We start from the raw sequence: 26,735 nt of genomic DNA on the forward strand, positions 1-26,735 counted from the left end.
TTCATACAGCTTTATAATTAATCCTAATAATTGGAAGAGCTACTCTGCCCAACTTGCTTTACTTCAGAATTATACACCAAAAGTTCTCTTAATTGGCTTAAAACACACTGTTGGGTCCCACACCTGATAAGTCTAGTGTATAGTTTGAGAATCTGCATTTTTAATAAATGTCCAGGTGCTGCTGCTGCTGATCAGCTAATTCAAGACATACTTTGAGAACCACCTGGCCTCAGAGACCCAAGACCAAAGTGTCAGTTGGCCAGCTATTTCACTGAGGGCCAGAAAAGTAAGTATTTTAAGTTTGTGGGCCATCCTGGTCCCCGCACAAAGCACCCACAAATGACAGATGAGCAAACAAGCATAGCTGTATTCCAACAGAACTCTACAAAAAAACAGCCAGCAGTAGTTTGCTTTTACCTGCTCTAGATAATCCCTGGTCCTTTAAAGTGCTGTAGAAATAGCAGAATCAGTTTCTCAGGTTACACCAAAAGCTTACTGGAAATTTACTTGGAATATACTAATTCTATGTATGTGAGTTCTGAAAGCAGACAGTTTTTACAAGTTTGGATCTTTCAAGCCAAATATCTATTTAGACAGTTTTGTAATCAAAAAGGACTCGAACATCTTTTGTTAAGACTCTTAACTTCCTTCATGTTATTCTGATTTCAGTTGTACTTTCTTATTTGCATATTTGATATGGAGAATTTCAAACATGCTCAATGTATGTATAGTATAATGTACTATACATATATATGTACTATGCATATAGTATAATGAACCCCTGTATCTATCACATAGTCTCCAAAACCACAAGACCATATATCCTATCAACTCCTCCCTTTCTATACTTTATTGAATTTTATGAACCTATTGCTTCACAAATACTTCAGTACTTATTTCTAAAAGACAACACTTAAAATAACCACCACAGCCAATGTCAACATATCTTAACGAAAGTTCCTTAAAAAAAAAAAATGAAGTCAGTGTTCAAAACTTCAATTGTATAATCAAAGTTATACATGACTTAACTTTTTTTTACTTTTTCTCAATCAGTATCCAAGAATAGTTTACATATTACAAACAAAGAGAACGTCTCTTTAAATTTATAATTGCCACTTTCATCTCTTCTCCTTACCCTCAGTGCCCCAGCTTATATGTTGAAAAAACTGAGTTGTTTAGTGTAAGTATATATATGGTTTAATTATGCTGACTAGTATAAAGAAATACAACTGATTTGCTGTATTGTTGCTTTAATAATTTGGGATTTTCTACCTGTATGATTATCTCATCTGCAATTACTTATGACGCTATTTGCTCTTTTCTTATTCTTACCCTATAACGTCAGTCCTGGCCTGTTGTTGTTTAGTCAGGTCTGACTCTTTCACAACCCCATGGACTGTAGCCTGCCAGGCTTCTCTGTCCATGGGATTTCCCAGGCAAGAATACTGGAATGGGCTGCCATTCCCTTCCTCTAGGGTATCTTCCCCACCCAGGGATCGAACCTGCGATTGCAGGCGGACTCTTACCACTGAGCCACCTAGGAAGCCCCCAGTCCTGGCTTAGATTCCAGGATACTGAATAGATGCAGTGATAGTCATCACCCTGGCTTAGTCCAGGTACCAGCAAGAAAGCACTCTTAAGTTTTACCGTTACTTATGTTGCTTGAAATGTTACGTGAACTCACTGTGGATCTATTTCTATTGGTTTTCATTTATAGTCTTTATTTCCTCATGTATTTGGTTAACTTTGTTTAATGTTTACTGTCCTTGAAAATTTAGTTGAGGAAATTCTTTGAAAACTAGAAGGAAGATTTCATCCTCCAAAGAGAACATGCATGTCTTCTAGGCACCTGCAGTCCCAAATACTTTGACTAACTTTACAGTTGATGTGAATTTGACTGCAAATTACATCTGGTGCCAGTTACTCTTATTCTGCTGAAGCTGAAGCTCCAACACTTTGGCCACCTGATATGAAGACCTGACCCACTGGAAAAGACCCTGATGCTGGGAAAGACTGAAGGCAGAAGGGGTAACAGAGGATGAGATGGTTGGATGGCATCATTAACTCAATGGACATGAAACTGAGGAAACTCTGGGAGATGGTGTTTGTCCTTAATCAGGGGGAATGCTCTCAATAATCCTGACTGACAGCTCTAGAAAATAAAGTTCCCTTTTTTCATTTTAAGATCTTTTATTGGATATGATGGCAAAATTTTATATCTTTGCATCTATTAACAAAATAAAACATTTTCCCTTTATATTGAAGATTTCCTAATGTTGCATTTATCCTGCACCATCAGGATAGACTACTTTACTATAACACTAGCTATCATTTATTATTTAAACATCTGCATCTATACTTAAGAGGGAAAGTAGTTGAAAGGTTTCATTTCCTGTACTGTCTATGAGGTTTTATTATTAAGGAGCTTCACATAATATACTTGGAAAATTTCTACCTGTGGCTATGATTTAGGACAGTTTAAACTGGAACTTTCAGTTCTTTATAGAAATGAGAATTCAGATGTAGTCTATAAACAGGTTTTTAATTATGCCTTCAATTTCTTCCATAGCTGTTGGTCTGTTCAGGTTTTCTGTATCTTGCATTCTTCCAGTATTTACACATGCAACTATTTCAATACGTAGACTCAGGGGCTTCCCTGGTGGCTCAGCATTCCGTGTCTTAGTTTGCATCAAGCTTTGTGGTATACGTTATACAGATGAAGGCTCAGACAGTAAACAATCCACCTGCAATGCTGGAAACAGGTTTGATCCCTGGGTAGGAAGATCCCTTGGAGGATGGCATGGCAACCCACTCCAGTATTCTTGCCAGGAAAATTCCATGGACAGAAAAGCCTGGTGGGCTACAGTTCAAAGGGTCACAAAGAGTTGGACATGACTGACACAACTGAGCATGACCGACTCCGGCAATATGACACAAATGAGATACCACCTCTTCTGAAGACTTCACCTTTTCCTTCTTTGATTCCACCTCTACCTACCTTCTCTTTCCCTATACTTCTTTACTTACCAACCCCCCAACCCTAGTGTATCTTTCTCCATATTTTCTCCATATTTTCCTCTATGTTCAGTGTCCTATGTATACAAATATTTAATTGTTATGTTTTACAAAACTGAACGTAACACTTAATTCAATTTTGCTTTTCTTGCTCAGCAATAGTGTGTAGGTATTCCTGGCATAATTCTAAGTAATTCTTTCTAATAGTTATAGTCCATGGCATGAAGGTATCATAATTTATCCTATTATTCTACTAATGATAAGCAATCACTTCATTCTTTGTTTCTATGGATTTGCCTAATTTAGACATTTCATATAAAAGAAATTATACAAACTGGGGCTTTCTGTGACTGGTTTCTTTTACACAGTATGTGCAAGATCATATTTTCTTTCAATTGTCACTATATGGTAGTTTCATTGTTTTTTATCTTCCAGTGCTGTAATTTTTTTAAGAAAAGAAAAACTGAATGCTAGTCTGAGTTTCTTTCCATTGTAATTTCTGCTGTCTATAAACTTGGAAGATTTTTTTTCCTAACCCTTAAAATCCGGGAACTTTGTAAGAATATGTCTAGATTTGTATCTCTGACCTCAGAAAATCATACAATTTTGGTCAATTTTTGGTCTGGCAAACCCTCTTCTCAGTTAGTTCCTCAGTTTCTGGCAGGAACAAAGGGAAAGAAAGCTCAGTACTTGTCATCTCAGTGGAGACCTAGGAACACTTGTAAGCAAAGCTGCACCCAACTGTCTTGCCTACTGGATTACTCTAGAAGAAACTGGAAGGAAGCAGAAAACAGGAGTATGTCCTTAAACCACTAGCTGACTGACTGACATTGCTATTAAATTCTCTATCAGTCATTTCAAATCAATTATTACAATGAATCATTCTGAGCTTTTATAACCCTGATCTTAATTTTTTTTAAGTTCAACATTAAGGAAGCTGTGTAGAATTTAAATTTTAATCTTCAATGAAGAATGATGAACTTATCCAAAATAGATTCATTTTAGGTAAAACTATTTCCTTTCAGGTAAAAGTAATCTACAACAAAAAACAATCAACCTAAATAAACTGCTACCAACTTTGAGCATCTGTATTTCCTGGATATTCTGTTACTATACCTGATCATGTATGTCAACCATTACTGCATTCTGCTGGGGTGGATGAGCAGCAGGGTGTAACAGACGGGGAGATACATTCGGAGGGTGGAAGGCTCGAGGTTCTTCTATTGCTTGCTGCTGTGCATAAGGGAGATGGTGATAATTTTCATCTTGACTAATGGAATTAAGTCGAGACTGACGATCCCTTCTTCCTCTCTGACGCCTGACAGGAGGACTGTAATATAGTAAAAATGTCAAAGAGGTTGTTATAATGTTTACTGCTGTGATCCATCAGGATTCTGCACTGTCTCTCTTTGTAATCCATTAGCAGTATAGTATTAAAGAATTGCTGTTTCATCACCAGCTCTAAACACAAAATAGAATGCATGTTTTTTAAAAAAATAACAGAAGAAAACAAAATTGATAATCGGCTCTGAGAGTTATTTAGAAATCAACAGCCAATCACTGTCATTTTGGGGGTGGGGGTTTAATTGTATAAAACTGCCCTTTTTATAGACAAATATCAGTAAGTTCTTATGATTTAACCTACTATTTGTTTCTTTTATTTTATAAACATTATAAAACAAATTTTAATCTGCATATATCTTGGCAGTAATCCCATTATGCCTAATGGGCATTTTATATTTGTCTACTGGCTAAGGCATATAGAAAACACAGTTCCCACATGCCCAAAATGACAATTTAAAAAAATGAGTAATAACTAAAAAACATTTAATCTATTTACAATTGCAAATAACTGAGTAACAATAAATACTGAGAATGAAAATGACTGTGAGATGGTTTCAGCATAAATACTCTAGTGATATACAGAATTTTTAGATAGAATTTGGCTACAGTGTCAGACTTTATTTGGGGGGGGGCTCAAAAATCACTGTAGATGGTGACTGCAGCCATGAAATTAAAAGACCCTTACTCCTTGGAAGGAAAGTTATGACCAACCTAGATAGCGTATTGAAAAGCAGAGACATTACTTTGACAACAAAGGTCCGTCTAGTCAAGGCTATGGTTTTTCCAGTGGTCATGGACTGTGAAGAAAGCTGAGCACTGAAGAATGATGCTTTTGAACCATGGTGTTGGAGAAGACTCTTGAGAGGCCCTTAGACTGCAAGGAGATCCAACCAGTCCATCCTAAAGGAGATCAGTCCTGGGTGTTCATTGGAAGGACTGATGCTGAAGCTGAAACTCCAATACTTTGGCCACCTCATGCGAAGAGCTGACTCACTGGAAAAGACCCTGATGCTGGGAGGGATTGGGGTCAGGAGGAGAAGGGGACGACAGAGGATGAGATGGCTGGATGGCATCACCGACTCAATGGACATGAGTTTGAGTGAACTCCGGGAGTTGGTGATGGACAGGGAGGACTGGCGTGCTGTGATTCATGGGGTCGCAAAGAGTCGGACACAACTGAGTGACTGAATTGAACTGGCTACTGAAAGAAATCACTTTCACTCTCTATGCACTTGTCATCTACATAGTTAAACACAAATAACAGTTGTTATCATAAGTAGACTTCTATTTTCCACATCCCTTAATTCCACAATTCAGCTCCACTGCTTTTTATAAGGGCTCAGCATGGGTAGCAATTTGAAACAACAGCAGGCCTCAATAAAAATGTACTCCACGTCAGGCACAAGAGGCAAAACAGCCCCCTTCTAGACACAGCTGCACACAGCCATCCCAGCAGTCTTTACTGAGGACAGGTCACTTTTCCCTTAATTGTTGCACTCTGCACCTCTAAATCTGTTTCTTCTTTCTCTCAATTGCCCAATCTTAAAAAGAACAAGGGACACTTTTGTAATGTCAATTTCTCCAGTGCTCTTAATACTAACCCTCAAGGTTCCTGCTCCATTCATTGCTTCCTCTATCTTTATGTTCAGCATAACTTTTTTGCATTTCTGCTTCAAAACCGACAAACTATATTTCATTGATTTTCAGGTGCCATCTACCTTAGAATTTACTTTAATGTTTTATTTTGAGATACTTTTCATATAGTCTTTGCATAACCCTTACAGCTTTCCCTCATGTTAATATCTTCCATTAGAAAAAACAATTATCAAAATTAAGAAATGAACCTTGGTATCATACTATTAAACAACAGAATGTATTCAGATTTCACCCAAGTTTTCTAACAATGTTCCCTCACTGTTTCAGAATCCGATACAGGATCCCATTACTGCAGAGTGGTCATGCTTCTTTAGTCTTCTCCAATCCACGCAGCTCAGTCTTCCATGACCTTGATACCTCTGAAGACACACTTAACTCTGCAGAATGCCCTTTAATCCAGGCTTGTCTGATGTTTTCTCATGACTTGCATGGCTTATGTATTACTGGAAAGGATAGCACAGGGTGGACAGGCCCTTTTCAGTGCACTGTATAAAGGGCCCCATGACACTGATATGCATCACGCATGCTTACGTATGTATTACCAATCACTTGGCTAAACAGGTTTCTGCCAAGACACTATTTTCTTACGGTCCATGGAGTTGGTTGCCAGGAGAAATATCAACAACCTTAGATATGCAGATGATACCACTCTAATAGCAACAAGTGAAAAGGAACTGAAAAGCCTCTTGATGAAGGTAAAAGAGGAGAGTAAAATGGCTGGCTTGAAACTCAACAATAAAAAAACTAAGATCATGGCATCCAGTCCCATCACTTCATGGCAAACAAACAGAAGGGGAAAATGGAAGCAGTGATAGATTTTATTTTCTTGGGGAGATACTCTGATTCATGCAAATATTCTGCTTTTGCTAAAAGTTTGCATATAACTTTAAATTGCATGAATGGATCTTCAGCAATCACTCTATTATGATATTCTAATGGTGATTTTCTACTCCCTTCATTTCTTCCATATAAATCAACTGCAATTCTATAAAGAAGAGTTGCTCCTTCTCTCTCACTTAGTTATTTATGAGTAGGGGCTAATGGACATTTATTTTATTCTTTAGGTGATAATCCACAGTCATTTTATTTTGTTGTTCAAATTATTTTAACTCTGTTCAATGGGAGCATTTGGGCTCCTGTGACCTTCTACTATTGTCTTTATGCTTTTGAGCACTTCCTTAATATATGGACCACAATATGCTCTAGGCTCATCTAGTATTTTCCCTACACTGACTCTGGAATTAGCCAGTTCTCCAAAAGAGACTCCAAAGAGTCCTGGTTCCTTTAACTGTAGAATGGTATTTAAAAGCTAAGTGTGCTGACTGCTAGACTGTTTCTAGCCTCTCTAAGAGAAAAGAACAAGAAAATTTATCTACATATATGCACATATCTGTATCTGTACAACTATTTTAAAGGACCGTTTAATGTATCACTAAAAAGAGGGAGAGAGCTGCCAATTAGACTATGCTACAGGCTTCCCTGGTGGCTCAGGTGGTAAAGAATTTCCCTGTAATGTGGGAGACGGGTTCAATCCTTGAGTCAAGAAGATTCCCTGGAGAAGGGAATGGCAACCCATTCCAGTATTCTTGCCTGGAGAATTCCATGGACAGAGGAGCCTGGCAGGCCACCGTCCATGGGCTTGAAAAGAGTCGGACACGACTGAGCAACTAACACTTCACTTCATATCATCAATGTGGATATTATGATGTGAAAAAATGTGCACTTTAAAATCAAAATACAAAATACATGCCCAGATCATCTCCTGAAAAACACTCATCCTGTTCAAAAACTTTAAGGCCCCCTTTTATTATTATTTGATTCCATTGTTGCTTCTTGCTCTTACTTCCCTACTCAAACATAATTTCAGAAACTCAAAACACACACAAATTAAGACCCAAGTCCTCGTGCTGAAATGTAAATTCCTTGACAATTTTGGTCCCTATCTTTCCTGAATTTCCTCTAATTAAATGTTATATATATGACTTTGTGGTAGAACATTTAGTAACCATAATTATTTAAAAATCTAGAAATAAGAAACAGTGATAACAGATGGACAAATATTTCTCAGTTGACTTTTATATCAGTGATAGATACTACTTTGTCACTTTGTTTCAGACATATCATTTGTAAACAGCACAAGGCTATTCCCTCCTGGCTCACTTACATACCTTGCTGGATTGAGTTTTCTAGACTATATGCTGTTTATCTGTTTCACTGTGTGGAAGCTATATATGCCAGTTTTATTCTTCCAGTGACTACACTTATATTTTTAAACACATACATTTTTAAAAAAAAATCTGGATTGCACATTTTTACTTCTCTCTGCTCTGTCCCCATTTTATGTTCAGATTTTTTTAAAAAATTTTAATCTTTTTTTAAAGAGACTTTTATTCAGACTTAGTAATGTCTTTTTTCCTTCCCTAACCAAATCATATTAAATCATCCTTTCTGCATTTATTCTTCTACTTCCTAGATAGAATACAGTTTTTAATAATTCTTTCAAAAAGGTTTTCTGTTTTAATCAGAAGTATAGTTGCCATACAATATTATATAAGTTAGAAATATACAACATAGTGTCTCACAATTTTAAAAGGCTATACTCTCTTTACAATCATTAAAAAATATTGGCTATGTTGCCCCTGTTGTACAATATATTCTTGTAGCTTATTTTATACTTAATAGTTTGTACCTCTTAATCCCTTATTCCTATATTGGTCCTCACCTTTTTTCCCTCTCCCTACTGGTTAACCATTAGCTTGTTTTATCTGTGAATCTGTTTTTTGCTATATTCACTAGTTTGTTGTACTTTCTAGATTTCACATATAAGTGATAACATACAGTATTTGTCTTTCTCTTGACTTATTTCACTTAGCATGATGCCAAGTCCATCCATTCTGCTGCAAATGGCAGAACTTCAGCCTTTATATGGGTGAGTAGTATTCTACTGCTGCTGCTGCTAAGTCACTTCAGTCATGTCTGACTCTCTGCGACCCCATAGACGGCAGCCCACCAGGCTCCTCCGTCCCTGGGATTCTCCAGGCAAGAACACTGGAGTGGGCTGCCATTTCCTTCTCCAATGCATGAGAAGTGGAAAGTGAAGTTGCTCGGTTGTGTTTGACTCTTCATGACCCCATGGACTGCAGCCCACCAGGCTCCTCCGTCCATGGGATTTTCCAGGCAAGAGTACTGGAGTGGGTTGCCACTGCCTTCTCCTACGTATTCTTTATCCATCATCTGTTGTTAGACACTTAGGCTGTTTCTATACCTCGGCAATTGTAAACAGTGCTACTATGAACATCAAGGTGCATATCTTTCTGAATTAGTTTGTTTTCTTTTTTAAAAATGTGTACCCAGGAGTGGAACTGCTGGATCATATGGTAGTTCTATTTTTAGTTTCATTGAGAAACATATATACTATTTTCCACAATGGGTACACGAATTTACATTCCCAAGAACAGTGTGCAAGGGTTCTCTTTTTTCCACAGCCTCGCTCACATTTGCTTTTTATGTTCTTTTTGATAATAGCTGTTCTAACAGGGGTGAGATGCTACCTCACAGTGGTTTTAATTTGCATTAACCTGATGATTAGTGATACTGAGTATCTTTCCAGGTGCCTGTGGCCCATCACATTTCCTCTCTGGAAATACATCTATTCAGGTCTTCTGCCTATTTTTAAAATCAAATTGTTTTTCTGTTATGAGCTGTTTATATATGTATGACAGTTAACTCCTTTTCAGTTCTATTATTTGCATATACCTTTTCCCATTCAGTATGCTGTCTTTTCATTTTGTTGATGATTTCCTCTGCTGTGCAAAAGCTTTTAAGTTAGATTAGGTCTCAATTGCTTATTTTTGATTTTATTTTCTTTGCTTTAGGAACCAGGTCCAAAAAAGTACTGTTGCAATTTATGTCAAAGAGTTTGCCATGTTTTCCTCTAGGAGTTGTTATAGTTATCTGGTCTTACATTTAAGCCTTTAATCCATATTGAGTTTATTTCTTTATATGGTGTTTGGGAATGTTCTAATTTCATTTTTTTCCATGTACCTGTCCAATATTTTTAACATCACCGAAGAGGCTTTTTTCTCCACTATATATTGTCTCCTTGGTCATAGATTGACCATAGTAGGCGGGTTTATTTCTGGGTTTTCTATCCTGTTCCAGTTATCTATGTTTCTCTTTTTATGCCAGTACCATGTTTTTTTGATGCTTATAGCTTTGCAATATAATCTGAAAGTTAGGGAGTAACTGATTCTTCCAGCTCTGTTGTTTCTTCTCAAGATTTTTTTGGCTATTTGGGTATTTTGTGTTTCCATAGAAATTCTAAAATTATTTGTTCTAGTTCTGTGAAAAATGTCATTGGTATTTTGATAGAGATTGCACTGAATCTGTAGACTGCCTTGCACAATACAGTCCTTTTAACAATATTAATACTTCCAATCCAAGAACATGGTGTATCTTTCTATCTGTTTTTGTCACCTACTATTTTTTCCATCAGTGTCTTAAGAGTTTTCCAAGTACAAGATTTTCTACCTCCTTAGGCAGATTCATTTTTAGATATTTTATTGTTTTTGATGCAATGGTAAGTTAGATTATTTCCTTAATTTCTTTCTGATAGTTTGTTGCTCATGTGTAGAAATGCAACAGATTTCAGTATATTAATTCTGTATCCTGCAAGTTTACTGAATTCATTGATGAGCTCTAGCAACTAGTTTCCTGGTGGCTTCTTTAGGATTTTCTATGTATAGTATTATATCACCTGCAAACAGTGATGGTTTTATTTCTTCCTTTCCAATTTAGATTCTTTTTATTTCTTTTTTCCATCTAACTGCTTTGGGTAGGATGTCCAAAACCATACTAAATAAAAGTGGCAAGAGTGGACATTTTTGTCTTATGCCTGATCTTGGAGGGAAGGCTTTCAGCTTTTCATTGTTGAGTATGACATTAGCTGCGAATTTGTCATATATGACCTTTATTACATTGAGGTATGTTCCCTCTATGCCTACCTTCTGAAAAGTTTTAAAGTCATAAATGGTGTCAAATTTTATCAAAAGCTGTCTCTCTGTATCTACTGAGGTGATTATATGGTTTTTATTCTTCCATTTGTTAATGTGGTATATCACAGACTAAATTGCAAATTTTGAAAAATCCTTGCAACGCTGGGATAAATCCCTCTTGATCAAGGTGTTATGATTCAGGGAAGATCTCTTATTGCTCAACTTTCTTTCTCTCTGAATGTTTATGCACATTCTTGAATTTCACCAAGATCTTGCTCAACACCCATTCTCTAATTCTTGAAAATGATTTTTATACTATTTCTGTAAAAACTGTTCCCTTCTATTGTTTCCATCTGAAAATATGATTAGATGTATTTAGAACTGATGACTGTCAATATATTTAAATTTCTTTCCCATTTTTCCATTTTCCCCTTTTCACATTACATTCTGGGAAAGCTCTTTACTTGATCTTCCAGGGACCAAGATGCTTTTTCTGCCTGTTCTTTAATTTTACCAACTAAGATTTCCAGTTGATTTTTAGGGATACAATCTCTTATACTTCTCTCATGTTACACTTCAGTTCAGTTCAGTCGCTCAGCTGTGTCCGACTCTTTGCAACCCCATGAATCGCAGCACGCCAGGCCTCCCTATCCATCACCAACTCCCAGAGTTCACCCAAACTCATGTCCATCGAGTCGGTGATGCCATCCAGCCATCTCATTCTCTGTTGTCCCCTTCTCCTGTCCCCAATCCCTCCCAGCATCAGGGTCTTTTCCAGTGAGTCAATTCTTTACATGAGGTGGCCAAAGTACTGGAGTTTCAGCTTCAGCATCATTCCTTCCAAAGAACACCCAGGACTGATCTCCCTTAAAATGGACTGGTTGGATCTCCTTGCAGTCCAAGGGACTCGCAGGAGTCTTCTCCAACAACACAGTTCAAAACCATCAATTCTTCGGTGCTCAGCTTTCTTCACAGTCCAACTCTCACATCCATACATGACCACAGGAAAAACCATAGCCTTGACTAGATGGACCTTTGTTGGCAAAGTAATATCTCTGCTTTTCAATATGCTATCTAGGTTGGTCATAACTTTTCTTCCAAGGAGTAAGCGTCTTTTAATTTCATGGCTGCAGTCACCATCTGCAGTGATTTTGGAGCCCCCCAAAATAAAAGTCTGACACTGTTTCCACTTGTTTCTTAACTGTTTTAGTTATTTTATTAACTGTTACTTCAAGTTCTTTCTTTTGAGTTTCAGAGACATTTTTTCACTTTGTTGGCTTTCTTCAAATGTTTGCTAACTTCCCAGTGTGCTCATCTTTGTATCTGAAATTATATCAGATTGTTGCTGAATACTGCATCTGCTTATAAACCCTACTTTTGGCAGAAAAACTGACAGTTAAACTAATAGCTAGCCTGTAAGTACTAAGGAGAAGGAAAGGGCAACCCACTCCAGTATTCTTGCCTGGAGAATCTTATGGATGGAGGAGCCTGGTGGCCTGCTGTCCATAGGGTTGCACAGAGTCGGACACGACTGAAGCAACTTAGCAAGCATGCATGTATTGGAGAAGGAAATGGCAACCCACTCCAGTACTCTTGCCTGGAGAATCCCAGGGATGGAGGAGCCTGCTGGGCTGCCAGCTGTGGGGTCGCACAGAGTAAGACGCGACTGAAGCAACTTAGCAGCAGCAGCATAAGTATAGTACTAAAGTGAGAAGGAAGTAACAAATAACACACAATGCTGGGCATTAACGAATTTGTAGCTTGTTTTCTAGGTAAGTGCTCCCTATTTCCCCTTCGTGTTCGACGAACATGGAGATTGATGTTTCTTTTCAACCTGAAAACTAGCTTCTGCCATCCAGCAACAGATACTGTCATGCCCTTTCTGGTCCAGAACACATTTGATGACCTACAATTGTACTCCTAGGCTTTTATCTTAATGAAATGCTTGCACATGCACACTAGGAGTTGTGTACACAAAGGGTCCTAAAAGAACTCTTTTCATTACCCAAACTGGGCATAACTATTACCCAACAGTAGGTGGGTACATAAATTATGGCACATTAATTCAATGGAAGATTATATCACAATAAATGAACTACTGCTCCCCACATTAAAAAAGACTGCTTAGTAAACAAAGAATACACTTACAAAACAAAACGCAAAACTGTGTTTTTAGAATGTATTTACAGTGTTTTAGAATTATTTAAAACATGTACCAAGGGAGTTACAACAAATCACAGGAAAGGGTTTATCTTCCAGGAAGGAGGGATTTTGATGTTCTATTTTAACCTAAGTGTAGGGCACACTTGTGTGTTATCCTTTTCAAATGTACACTTGTTTTACAAGTTCTCCTGAATGTATGGCACATTTCACCATAAAAGAATAGGAAATATTACAGCAGGTACTCAGACGTTATTTCCTCATGTTATTTAATTTAACAGCTAAGAAATATTTTACCTGGTTGGCATAACATTATTTTACTTAAACATTCCCATTTAATTGGTAATAATGCACCAGAAATGTGAAAGTTTACTGGTCTCCACAGAATATACCTCAGGAACAGGTTTATCCTGTCTGATCTGGAACAACGAATGATGGGTTTTTAAGATCTCTTCAGTATTAAGTTACCTGTCTGTTGGTCACTCAATTGTGTCCGACTCTTTCAACCCCATTGACTATAGCCTGTCAGACTCCTCTGTCCATGGAATTCTCCAAGCAAGAATACTGAAATGGGTAGCTATTCCCTACTCTAGGGGATCTTCACAATTCAGGGATCAAACCCGGGTCTCCCACATTACAGGAAGATTCTTTACCATCTGAGCCAAAATTAAGTGCCCTAAGGCTGCCCTAACAACATATCACAGACTGGCTTAAACAACAGAAATTTATTTTCTCAAGTTCTAGAGACTTAATGTCCAAGATCAAGGTGCCAGCATGCTTTCTGGTGAAAGCTCTCTCCCTGGAGTTTTGTAAGGACACTGATCCTCTTGGATCAAGGACCTGTCCTGATAATTTCAATTAGCCTTAATTACTTCCTTAGAGGCCCCATCTCTAAGGCGTCAGCCTATGGATATTCAGGAAACATATTCAGTCCGTAACACCTTACTACTTTGAGATCATCAGTACTTCTTAGATTATCAACATCCTGGAAATATAAACAGCTGTCTCACTTCAAGGATGCTCTCTTTCCTTGGAAGAGGAAAGGTATGACCTCAGGCCACTACTTAACAGGAAGCAGCTCAGGAAACATATTCCCTGGAGAAGAAAAAGCAAGAGCCAAGTCCCACACAGAAGAGAGGACTGAAAGTTGTACTAAACTTCAGTCACGCCTCATATCACAGGGTCCGCAGTTTAAAAAGAAACTTAATGAAGCTACAGCTGCCTTAGAGAATACAAAAGGAGTATCTGTGGAGAGAGGTTATTCATTTTTAAGAATGGAATGGATAATAATGGAGTGAAGAAGAGACTGCTCATTCCTAAGACTTCCATATCTCCACTGCTGTTGCTGTTCAGTTCCGACTTTTTGTAACCCCATGGACTGCAGCACAACAGGCTTCCCTATCCTTCAACATCTCCTGGAATTTGCTCAAACTGTTGTTCATTGAGTCAGTGATGCCATCTAACCATCTCATTCTCTGTTTTCCCCTTCTCCTCCTGCCTTCAATCTTTCCCAGCATCAGTGTCTTTTCCAATGAGCTGGCTCTTTGCATCAGGTGGTCTAAGTATTGGAGCTTCAGCATCAGTCCTTCCAATGAATATTCAGGACTCTTCTCCTTTAGGATTGACTGGTTTGATCCCTTGCTGTCCAAGGGCCTCTCCTTAGTATTCTCCAGCACCACAATTCAAAAGCATCAATTCTTTGGTGCTCAGCCTTCTTTATGGTCCAACTCTCACATCCATACATGACTACTGGAAAAACAATAGCTTTGACTATACAGACTTGTTGGCAAAATAATGTCTCTGCTTTTTAATACACTGTCTAGGTCTGTCATAGCTTTTCTTGTAAGGAGCAAGCATCTTTTAATTTCATGGCTGCAGTCATCATCTACAGGGATTCTGGAGTACCACTGTAAATTATAAAATGTATTTTTTGGTAATATGGATTGAAGGTCAGCACACAAAATGTCTTAAACCTTGAGGTAGTTGAATTCATATATAATGGTATGGATTGATTTTAAGTAAATCACTTTAGCCTCTTATTATACAATTTCTACGTCTGTCAATCCCAAGCTAAATGAATTCTCATGAGGTAGTGTGGTAGTTCAAACAACTTGTAATGTTGTTTGTGTGCGAGTGTACAGAGACAAAAGTGTTGATATATTTATAAAATGCCTACAGAAAAAATGCTTTCTGATGTTTAAAAATACTCTACCAATGACCAAAAATTTAGTAAGTAATATGACCAACTCACCTTCTTCTGTTGCGTGCAGGTGTGTTGCATCGTTCCCCTGAGAAGTGATGTTGGCTTGGTCGAACTGAAGGGGGCTGCCTATTTGATGTCATCTCCCATGGTCGCATTGGTGGTGAGGGAGCTGGTGACGCTGATGTATAATCGAAGACTGAATGAGAGAGGCGCTGTCTCTTGGGACTTGGACTATCTTCACTCTGCCAATGCAACAAAATCAATCAACAGAATAAGAGTTTTAAAGGATTTTTGCATTACTATTTACATGCATAGATGTTTAAGTACGTTTACCTCCAAGTGTAAAGGAGGGAAAAGATACACTATTAACTTGAATTAAGTATCTTTTTAAAAGATGTGAGGGGTGGGGTAGGAAGGAAAGATCAAATGAAAACGTAATTCTTTATTTAAATTCATCATAAAACAATCAGGTAAGAACAAACATACATGATAGGGTAATCCGCAATTTGTATTGTACTTGACTGAGCATCCCAGGTGGCTCAGTGGTAAAGAAGCCACCTGCCAATGCAGGAGATGCAGGTTTGTTTCCTGGGTTGAGAAGATCCCCTGGGTCTAGAAGATCCCCTGGAGAAGGAGATGGCAACTCACCCCAGTATTCTTGCCTGGGAAATCCCATGGACAGAGGAACCTGGCGAGCTACAGTCCGTGGGGTCACAAAAGAGTTGGACAGAACTTAGTAACCAAAAACAACAAATGGTACCTGACCACCTCTTTGAAACTCCAATTTTAACTGAAATTCTACTATGCCTTCCCATCAGTTACTTGTTACTTTTTTAGACATTAATTTGCAGCTGAGAGATCCATTTAAGAGAAGGTATAATTTAAGTAGGCCTGTGATTTGATTCTAAATCACACTTGTCTACCTCCTTATTCCCACTGTTTAAGGTGATTACATCTATTCTTTAAAGCAATTATGTGGACAAAGTAAGATTTACTTAAAACATTAAAAAACAGTCAATCGATTTGTTTCATCAGTTCTTAACTAAAATATCGTAAAAGGGTATCTTAGGGAAAGACATTTCAGGTAGATCATGGGAGAGGTGGACAATTCAAAACTTATACCTGTCAATGTTGAAACATAGTCTCAAGCTTTCTTGCTTACTATCTACAAAATTGGTATGGATAACTTAAATGAATTATTAACTCTCCAGGATTCCTCACACAACTCAATCTTCCGATTGAGTCTCACCAAAACTGTCAAAATTGCAAGTTAACAAAGTCTGATGAGGGCCATGTGTTTTCTAATAAGAGCCTCTCCTGTCTCCAGTCTACTCATGCAAATTCTATTTGGGTATCAGAGCACTTTGGGGCAGGGAACTGTGCCATGAGGATGTGGGATCTTAGTTCCCTGACCAGGGATCAAAACCACACCTCCTGCATTGGAGGTGAAGGGGTTTAACCACTGGCTCACCAGGGAAGTCCCTAGAGCACTTCTGATTGGCACCTGCTGCTAGAACAAATATCATGTTAATATTAGCTAAAGAATACCTGAGGCTACATACTACAACATTAGATTTTAAGATATAAAGCATATAAAACAATTAAACTGATAGGAATGAAGCAAACTGCTTTGGATCATTCTAAATTATTTAGCTGACATATTCACAAAATCATGCCATTTCCAATCTATATAATTCAAATTTGTCATTATAACAAAAATAGGAAGTAGTTTTCAGAACCATATACAAGTTTCTTGTAATTTTCCTCACCACACTAACCTTATTTCTTCCTATACTTAAGTGAAAGTCGCTCAGTCATGTCCGACTCTTTGTGACCCCATGGACTATATATGGAATTCTCCAGGCCAGAATACTGGGTGGGTAGCCTTTCCCTTCTCCAGAGGATCTTCCCAACTCAGGGATAGAACTCGGGTCTCCCGCATTGCAGGCAAACTCTTTACCAGCTAAGACACAAGGGAGCCCAAGGATACTGGAGTGGGTAGCCTATCCCTTCTCCAGAGGATCTTCCCAACCCAGGAATTGAACCGGGGTCTCCTGAGTTGCAGGTGGATTCTTTACCAACTGAGCTATCAGGGAAACCCTATCCTTAATGATGCTATTAAAAGTATACTTGTTTTAACCCCTGATTTTAATAAGCTATGTTTTGATAATCCTAAAAATTGAAAAATAACCATTGAAATTTAGATATTCTGATTAAAACAAAATGACAAAACAACTAAGACTTCACAAACTCAAACATGAACTGCACATATTAGAAGTAAGTGATAGCCAAATTTCATAAAACAGACTTCATTAACATTGACTTTTTAAGGTACAAAATACTAGTGATGTATCATCACTGGCTTTCAATATGTGTAAAAGGTGAAAGTGTCAGTTGCTCAGTTGTGTTCAACTCTTTGCAACCCCACGGACTGTAGCCCCCGGGGTCCTCTATCCATGGAATTCTCCAGGCAAGAATACTGGAGGAGGTTGCTATTCTCTCCACCAGGGGATCTTCCCAACCCAGGGATTGAATCTGGGTCTTCTGCATTGCAGGCAGATTCTTTACTATCTGATCCCTCATATGTATAACCTGTACCTCAAAGCTTAATGCGAACTAAGACATGGAACTCTGAATTCTAAAAATCCATTGCCCAAATGGAGGAGAATGTTGTTGTTCAGTTGTGTTTGGCTCTTTGTGACCCTGTGGACTGTTGCATGTCCCAGAACTCGCTCAAACTCGTGTCCATTGAGTCGGTGATGCCATCCAACATCTCGTCCTCTGTTATCCCCTTCTGCTCCTGCCTTCGATCTTTCCCAGCATCAGGGTTTTTCTAATGAGTTGGCTCTTTGCATCAGGTGGCCAAAGTACTGGAATTTCAGCTTCAGCCATCCGTCCTTCCAATGAATATTCAGGATTTCCTTTAGGATTGACTGGTTTGATCTCCTTGTTCTCCAAGGGACTCCCAAGAGTCTTCCCCAACCACAGTTCAGTTCAGTTGCTCAGTCGTGTCTAACTCTTTGCAACCCCATGGACTGCAGCAAACCAGGCCTCCCTGCCCATCACCAACTTCTGGAGTTTACCCAAACTCATGTCCATTGCGTCAGTGATGCCATCCAACCATCTCATTCTCTGTCGTTCCCTTCTCCTCCGGCCTTCCATCTTTCCCAGCATCAGGGTCTTTTCAAACGAGGCAGTTCTTCCCATCAGGTGGCCAAAGTACTGGAGTTTCAGCTTCAACATCAGTCCTTCCAATGAACATTCAGGACTGATCTCCTTTAGGATGGACTGGTTGGATCTCCTTGCAGTCCAAGGGACTCTCAAGAGTCTTCTTCAACACTACAGTTCAAAAGCATCAATTCTTCGGGGCTCAGCTTTCTTCACAGTCCAACTCTCACATCCACACATGACTACTGGAAAAACCATAGCTTTGACTAGACGGACCTCTGTTGGCAAAGTAATGTTTCTGCTTTTAAATATGCTGTCTAATTAGCATATTAGCAGTCAAGGTTAGTCACAGCTTTGCTTACAAGGAGCAAAACGTCTTTTAATTTAATGGCTGCAGTCACCATCTATGGTGATTTTGGAGCCCACGGACAACAAAGTCTCTCACTCTTTTCACTGTTTCCCTATGTATTTACCATGAAGTGATGGGACTGAGTGCCATGATCGTAGTTTTTTGAATATTGAGTTTTAAGCCAGCTTTTTCACTCTCCTCTTTCACCTCCATCAAGAGGCTCTTCAATTCCTCTTTGCTTTCTGCCCTAAGGGTGATGTCATCTGCATATCTGAGGTTATTGATACTGAGGAGAATGCTACAGATTCACAAAAATAACCTTAAAAAACTTAGGCTATCATATTTTCAGTGACGTTCAAGTTGTGTGTTAGCATATTCTTATTTTACAACAAAGCTATTACTTTTAAGAATGGAGATGACTGAGAAAATCTCCCATCCCTTCTCCTTCTGTTGTAAAAGGTTCTCAGTGTATAAGAGATAAAGACTAGGAAATAACATGGAAGTGAGCTCATTCACTATGGTAATAAGCCTTACTTTTTCAGTCAAAGTAACAGGAAACCACAAATTGATATTTAGGGACAGGGAATTATTAAAGAGTTTATTACATGCAATGTTGTTTCATATTCCTTATCAATTTGAGTACTCTTTGAAACTCTAACTCAGTATTTAGTATCTAATAAAATGCGTAGAGGATTACATCTATCTAACCCCAAATCTCTATAACCAAACATTCTTATTAAAAGTGAAAAAAACCCATAAGAAAGTATTGCATGGTTTCAAAAATAACAAATCAGAAATTGTTAAATGCTCAATGCCATGGTGGAAAAAATACACACAAACACACGTGCATATGTACATATATAAACACACATAAAATATATTTATATATCTCAATCAGGAAGCTTTGGAAGATAATGGAAACCTTCCACAACGCAGAACCAGGTTCCAAGTTTCAGATTTAAAATGGTGATTGAAATGTGCCTCCAACTTCAGCAACTGCTAGTGAGCCCTGAGGACTTCCTTCTCAAGGGAACAAGGGGGCAGCTAGAATCAAGAGGTAACATCTCCAGAAACCTGGTCCTCTATCCACCTGGGCCTTAATTAGGACCACCATTCATCTCAGACTCACAAGTAAGTAAATACAGCATGATTTATGCGTTTCCAACCCTCTTTTAAACTTCCAGACTTTCTCTACTTGCCTTACATTTTTGACAAAAGACTAAATTTCTCATTCCGCATGTGGTGCTAGTGGTAAAGAACCCACCTGCCAATGCTTGAGACTCAAGAGATGCGGGTTAGATCCCTGGGTAGGGAAGATCCCTGGGAGGAGGGCATGGCAGCCCATTCCAGTATTCTTGCCTGGAGAATCCGATGGACAGATGAGACTGGTGGACTACTGTCCACGGGGGTCACAAAAAGTCAGACAAGACTGAAGCGACTTAGCATGCAAGCATGCAGAAAAAACACTCACTGAATTCTATTAATTAAGAATAAAAGACATGACGATAGCCATCATTTAAAAGTCTATAAACAACAAATGCTCAAGAGGTTGTGGAGAAAGGGGAACCCTCTTGCACCGTTGGTGGGAATGGAAGCTGATACAGCCACTATGGAGTATACAGTATGGAGGTTCCTTAAAAGACTGAGAGACGTGAAAGCAATTAGAAAACTGAAACACTCACGCTACATAAAGCAACTAATAAAGAATAAACCCAAAGACAATTCCCTTTCTGTAAACAATAAGCAGGGGGAACGCTGGAGATGAATAACTTTACATTTGAACCACACAATGTGATTTACAAAATCATCTCTACACATTCTCACTTAACTCTCCACAAACCGAAGTCCTGACTTAAACCATATTCAAATTTATGTAAAATGTGTTTCTATTAGTGAAGATGTACCAAAGACAAGTCAGTGAAATACTGCCTTTGAACTACACAAGTTATATACAGTCCTGTCTTGCATGATTCACACAGGACTTTAATTTTCTTAGTACAGCTTTGATAGTTCTCAGCTCAAAATGTTTCAGAACAAAATCCAACTTCATAACCACTCTAAACCATTCCATCCTCCTGGAATTTTATTTTACTTAAAGATATGGGGGAGAGGGAGGCTTTTACTGTTCTGTTTTCAAAAGTTACTGCAGCAGACATTTTTAAAAAAAAAATCAGGACTTTGCTTCTGATATGGCTCAAGTTTTTTTTTTTTTTTTTTTTTCATAAAAGGCCAAAGAACAGAATGACTGTGAGTGCAATGAGTGCTTACAAAGGGACTCTAGTGGTATAACTAATGCGGTCCCCACCATAATGAAGAGGATAAAATACTGTGTGAAAATATTAAATTACTGTATCATTGGCCATAACTACTAGGCCAGCAGTGGCTTCCTGAGTTTAGGGAGGCCTGTGTGGCTAACTTCTGAATAATCATTAACAACCTAAGTCCTAGATTTTTCTTAATTTTTAATTACACAAAACACCACTGGTTCACAAACTGATTTATCTTGATGCTGTAAATGTACTGTGTTCAAATGCTGTATTTACTTCCATAGAAGCTATAAACAAGGATAAAATAATCTGAAGCATAAATATGAAACCAACAAAAACAGAAAAGCTATTAAGAACAACCTGAAATCAAGGGATCTCTCTGAATTATCCACATGGAGTTGTGCAGACAACTGAAGCTCAAATTAGAAATGTTAATTCAGGAGTTTTTGGTATAACAGATAGATGGTATGTCAAAGAAGTTGCAGGCAGTGACAAATTGCTCAAAATATCAATGATTTATATAGTGAAAAAGAGGTCCAATGCTAAACCCTAAGAAGCTCCAACATTTTATGTTGAGTAGCTGATGAAAGGAGCATGGAGTGTGAAGGTAAAAGCCAGTGGAATGGAGTTTCAAGGAGTCAACTATTAGGTTGATGCAAAAGGAATTGCATCAACCTAATAGTTGATGCAATAATAATTGCAACGCTGCACTTTTCTGTTTGATACTGAGACACATTCTTAAATAAATGTGGTTATGTTATATATCATTTTAAGGCATATTTCTAAATTTTTTGCTAATAACTTGTAACTTGCTGTTTATATTTATTTCAGACTAGGGAAATGATGTTAGACAAAAAGCAAATTGGAGTGATTTTCTTATTCAAGTTCAAAATGGGTCGTAAAGTAGCAGAGACAATGCACAACATCAACACATTTGGCCCAGGAACTGCTAACGAACACACAGTGCAGTGGTGGTTCTTGTTCTGCAAAGGAGACGAGAGCCCTGACGATAACGAGCACAATGGAAGTTGCAAGTTGACAACGACCAATTCAGAGGATCACTGAAGCTGATTCTCTTACAGCTACATGAAGTGAAGTGAAGTCGCTCAGTCGTGTCCGACTCTGTGACCTGTGGACTGTAGCCTGCCAGGCTCCTCTGTCCATGGGATTTTCCAGGCAAGAACACTGGAGTGGGTTGTCATTTCCTTCTCCAGTGGATCTTCCCAACCCAGGGATCGAACCTGGGTCTCCCGCATTGTAGGCAGATGCTTTTACCGTCTGAGCCACCAGGGAAGTCGAGAAGTTGCCAAAGAACTCAACATCAACCATTCTACAGTTGTTTGGCATTTGAAGCAAACTGAAAAGGTGAAAAACCTTGGTAAGTGGGTGGTGCCTCATGAGCTGATTGAAAAATCAAAAATATTGTTTGAAAGAGTCGTCTTCTCTTATTCTACACCACCACAACAAATCATTTTTCATCATACTGTGATGTGTGACAGAAAGCGGGTTTTACACAACCAGCTCAGTGCTTGGACCAAGAAGCTCCAAAGCACTTCCCAAAGCCAAACTTGCACCAAAAAAGGTCATGGTCAATGTTTGGTGGTCTGCTGCCACTCTGATCCATGATAGCTTTCTGAATCCTGGTGAAATTGTTACATTTGAAAAGTATGCTCAGCAAATCAATGAGATGCACTGAAAACTGCAATGCCTGCAGCCAACACTCATCAACAGAACAGGCCCAACTCTTCTCCACAACAACATCTGATTGCACATCTTACAAGCGACACTTCAAAAGTTGAATGAATTGGGACTACGAAGCTTTGCCTCATCCACCATATTCACCTGACTTCTCGTCAACTGACTGCCACGTCCTTCAAGCATCTCAACATCTTTTTGCAGGGAAAATGCTTCCACAACCAGGAGGAGGCAGAAAATGCTTTCCAAGAGTCAGTCAAATCCCAAGGCACAGATCTTTATGCTATGGGAATAAACAAACTTATTTCTCGTTGGCAAAAATCTGTTGATTGTAATGATTCCCATTTTCATCAATAAAGATGTGTTTGAGCCTAGCTACAATGATTTAAAATTCACGGTCCAAAACCTCAATTACTTTTTCACCAACCTAATTAAGAGGTCATATAGAATGAGGGTTGAAAAATAGCCACTGTATTTAAACAACATGGAACTATTTCTTTACAATATGATTTAGTATCATTATGGCATATTTCCCTTTATGACAATTTTGGGAAATGTTCCTGTGCTTCCTTTGTTAATTTTCCTTATGAATTTAAGGATAATTGTAAAGTTCTAAAATAAAAATTTAATTTTTTGGCTGAAATTTTTATTATGTCAATGAACTTGTTGATGGACATTTTTACAATAATTAGTCTTCTCTTTCAGAAACAATGTATTTATTTGTATAAATCAACAAATTTCAATCACCTAACTTCAGTAAATATACAGATTAAAGTTGTTATCTAGCTGTATTAAGATGCACACCTGAGAAAAGGGAAACTCTTACAGTACTGGTGGGACTCTAAGTTGGTACAGCCACTATTGAAAACACTATTGAGTTTCCTCAGAAAACTAAAATTACCATACAATCCAGCATTTCCACTCTGAGGCATATAGGCCTATATCCAGCAAAATTCTTAAAATGATACATTCACCCCTATGTTCATAGGAACACTACAGACAATAGCCAAGACATGGAAACAACTTATCCACTGACAGACGAATGAATCAGGAAGATGTGATTTATATATATATATATATATATATATATATATAAAATATATAAATAAAATGAAATACTACTCAGATTAATAATAATAATGCAACTTGCAGTAACATGGGTGCAACTAGAGATTACCATAATAAGTAAAGTCAGAGAAAGACAAATACCATATGATACCACTTATATGTGGAATCTAAAGTACGACACAAACAAACCTATCTACAAAACAGAAATAGACCCACGGGCACAGAGAACAGACTTGTGGTTGCCAAGGGGGAGAGGGCTGGAGGATGAAATGGGAGGCTGGGGTGAGCTGGTGTAAGTTTTTATATACAGAATGGATAAACAAGCTCCTACCGTATAGCACAAATAACTATATTCGCTATCCTATGATAAACCATAATGGAAAAGGATATTAAAAATAACATATATATGTTAAATACACACACACATACACACACACATTCCTGAAATCAAGGGCTGTGCCACATCTGAAATTCACGTTCTCCACAATGCACCTGACTTTTTAATAAAAGCATACGATCTTCACTCACAATCACTGAATTGGTTGGTAGTACAGTAACTGTTCATTTTACTTTTGTTGGATTGTAACTGCTTTACTATGTTAATTTCTGCTGTACAATGAAGTGAATCAACTATATGTATACATATATCCCCTCCTTCTTGAACCTCCTCCCATCCCCCTTCATCCCACCTCACAGAGCACAGAGTCGAGCTCCCTGTGTTATATGAAACTGCTAATTTTAAAACTGTAGGGGGTTGAATGGCAAACAGATGTGACAGAATTTCGGGGGGGGTGGGGGTGGGTACTGAAACTAGCATATCTTGATTGTATTGGTTCCACATCTGTATGCTTTTGTCAAAACTCACAGAGCTGTACCCAAAAAAGGTGAATTCCACTATAATTATGCCTTAATTTTAATTTAAAAAATGACAAGAAACACTTTGATGCTAATTTTAAATATAGGCTTATTTTTATAGAGATGTAAATGTGCTTCTTAAACCTTTTGGTAAAAAAAAAAATTCAAAGCAAGAAAAACAAACCCATCATTTTTATAGAAATGTTCAAAAATATTGGTTAATAGGTGATTTCTTAAGCTGGATGGTAGATTTTTGAAAATTATACATACATCTTCATACTTTACAACATGCATATGTGAAATATTTCATAATTTTAAAAAATTAAAAAGCATGTAAAATTTGAAATATTTTGACTAGAAAAATAAGCAAAAAAAGAGCAGAGTGAAAAAGTAATAAACAAGGATAGTGATACAAACTCGGTTAAGTAGTGAAGATAAAAGGACCAAAAAAAGAGATCAAAAAGAGGATGAGCTTTTTGTTCAAAGACTGATGGTTACAAACAAGGATCCAGGAGAGTGTCAACACTTGCCTTCACCTCTGTGACCATCCTACTTACTCGTTACACATCCAATTCCACGCTTGAAGCTCGAAAGCCCATCATTTCTTTAACTCCTAGAGACGGCTATAGGAGAAATGATGTCCTTACAAAAGAGAATAGTTTCAGCTAAAATATGAAGTAGAGGGGGTGTTTTAGGGGGAAAAATGGAAAAGGTAAGGTGATTCTGTTTGGAATGGATGGAGTAAAAAGGGAAAGTAAAAGTAGAATGAGCTGCGAGGGAAAACAGCTTGGAGCAAAGCTGTGGGAAAACAATGCGTTAAGGCAGTGGCTCTCAGGACAGGATAGGGCTGCACAGGCTCTCCTTTTCATATAGCAACTAGGTTTTATAATGATGAGAACCATAACAGCAACTAGGAAACCACACTCTATTTTGGTGTCAGAATTAGTTAAAAGTACCTGACAATATCTCAAAGGGGATGTGAGAAGGATTTACTTTTCTTCACGTGGAACAGTGGTAGTAGGGGTAATAAGTGGACAAAGAAAATCTCCAGTCTCTCATGGGAGCAAAGTACACTGAGGGCCTGATTTTTAAGTTAGAGCAAAGTAAGGTTTAAGTTAAATTACGACTATAAATAAAAAAATAATACCTTTCACTTTTCTGCTAACACTCAAGTGGAACTGGCTAAACTTTTGGTTTTATTTTCAAAATACGGTTTTAATCTACTGCATTTGGCAGCTATTCTTTGAGTTTAGTTAATGTTACCTTAATGCTTAAAGACTCAGAGGAAGTACAGAGAACACAGAAAGTGTCAAATAACTGTTTACTGGAGGCAGTAGTGAAGGTATGAAGTCAATTTCATTAGTTACTACTAAAGATCAAGTTCTTGCAGCTAATGCCGTATTCAAAACAGCAGTCAATATGTCATGCAATTCAATAAACGACGTCTTTTAACATACAGTGAACTGTGTTGACAGAAATACCCATGAGGTGGTATGACAGAGATAAGAAATAACTGAAGTTGGATTTGAGTCTCTATTCTGTTAATAACTAGATATATAAATCGGGCATCTCAGTGAGATTCTCTGAGGCTCTTTCTTCATCTAGAAAACCATCCAGATGAACTTTATTATGATGGCTAGAAACAAAAGGAGACCACACATGCGAAGCAGAGAACCTGTCACACAGTATCAACAAGGACTAACCGACTGAAGAGCCCTAGATCACCTATACACCTACCCTCATCTGCATCAACTTCTAAATCCTACCTCTCCAATGTGTCACAAACACTTCTCTTCCAGAAGGAGTCTCAAGTCCCAACCTACCACTCCCACATGAACAGAAACTAAGCCGGCTCTATCCAGAAGTCCTAGCTTTCATCAGCAACTCTCACTACCTCAGCATGTACAATTACATGTCTTGGCCCACAACCCTAGTATCCAGAAGCAATTCTGTAACTTAAG

The 26,735-nt window shown here is 38.1% G+C and overlaps 1 protein-coding gene and 1 non-coding gene across 2 annotated transcripts in view; both read right to left on the minus strand.

Moving 5' to 3' along the window:
• Positions 1-26,735, minus strand: part of RNF38 (ring finger protein 38) — a 62,233-nt gene that overhangs the window by 27,420 nt on the left and 8,078 nt on the right. The window contains exons 2-3 of the mRNA XM_068973686.1: positions 15,421-15,614; positions 4,132-4,345 (exon numbers count right to left, since the gene is read on the minus strand). Coding sequence (XP_068829787.1) covers positions 4,132-4,345; positions 15,421-15,527 — 321 coding nt within the window. The 5' untranslated portion in view covers positions 15,528-15,614. The remainder of the gene's footprint in view (positions 1-4,131; positions 4,346-15,420; positions 15,615-26,735) is intronic.
• TRNAC-ACA (transfer RNA cysteine (anticodon ACA)) lies at positions 22,377-22,449 on the minus strand. Its single transcript has one exon. It is a non-coding gene; the product is annotated as a tRNA-Cys (tRNA).

The sequence above is a fragment of the Capricornis sumatraensis genome, chromosome 6 (genome assembly GCF_032405125.1).
Source record: "Capricornis sumatraensis isolate serow.1 chromosome 6, serow.2, whole genome shotgun sequence".
NCBI lineage: Eukaryota > Metazoa > Chordata > Mammalia > Artiodactyla > Bovidae > Capricornis > Capricornis sumatraensis.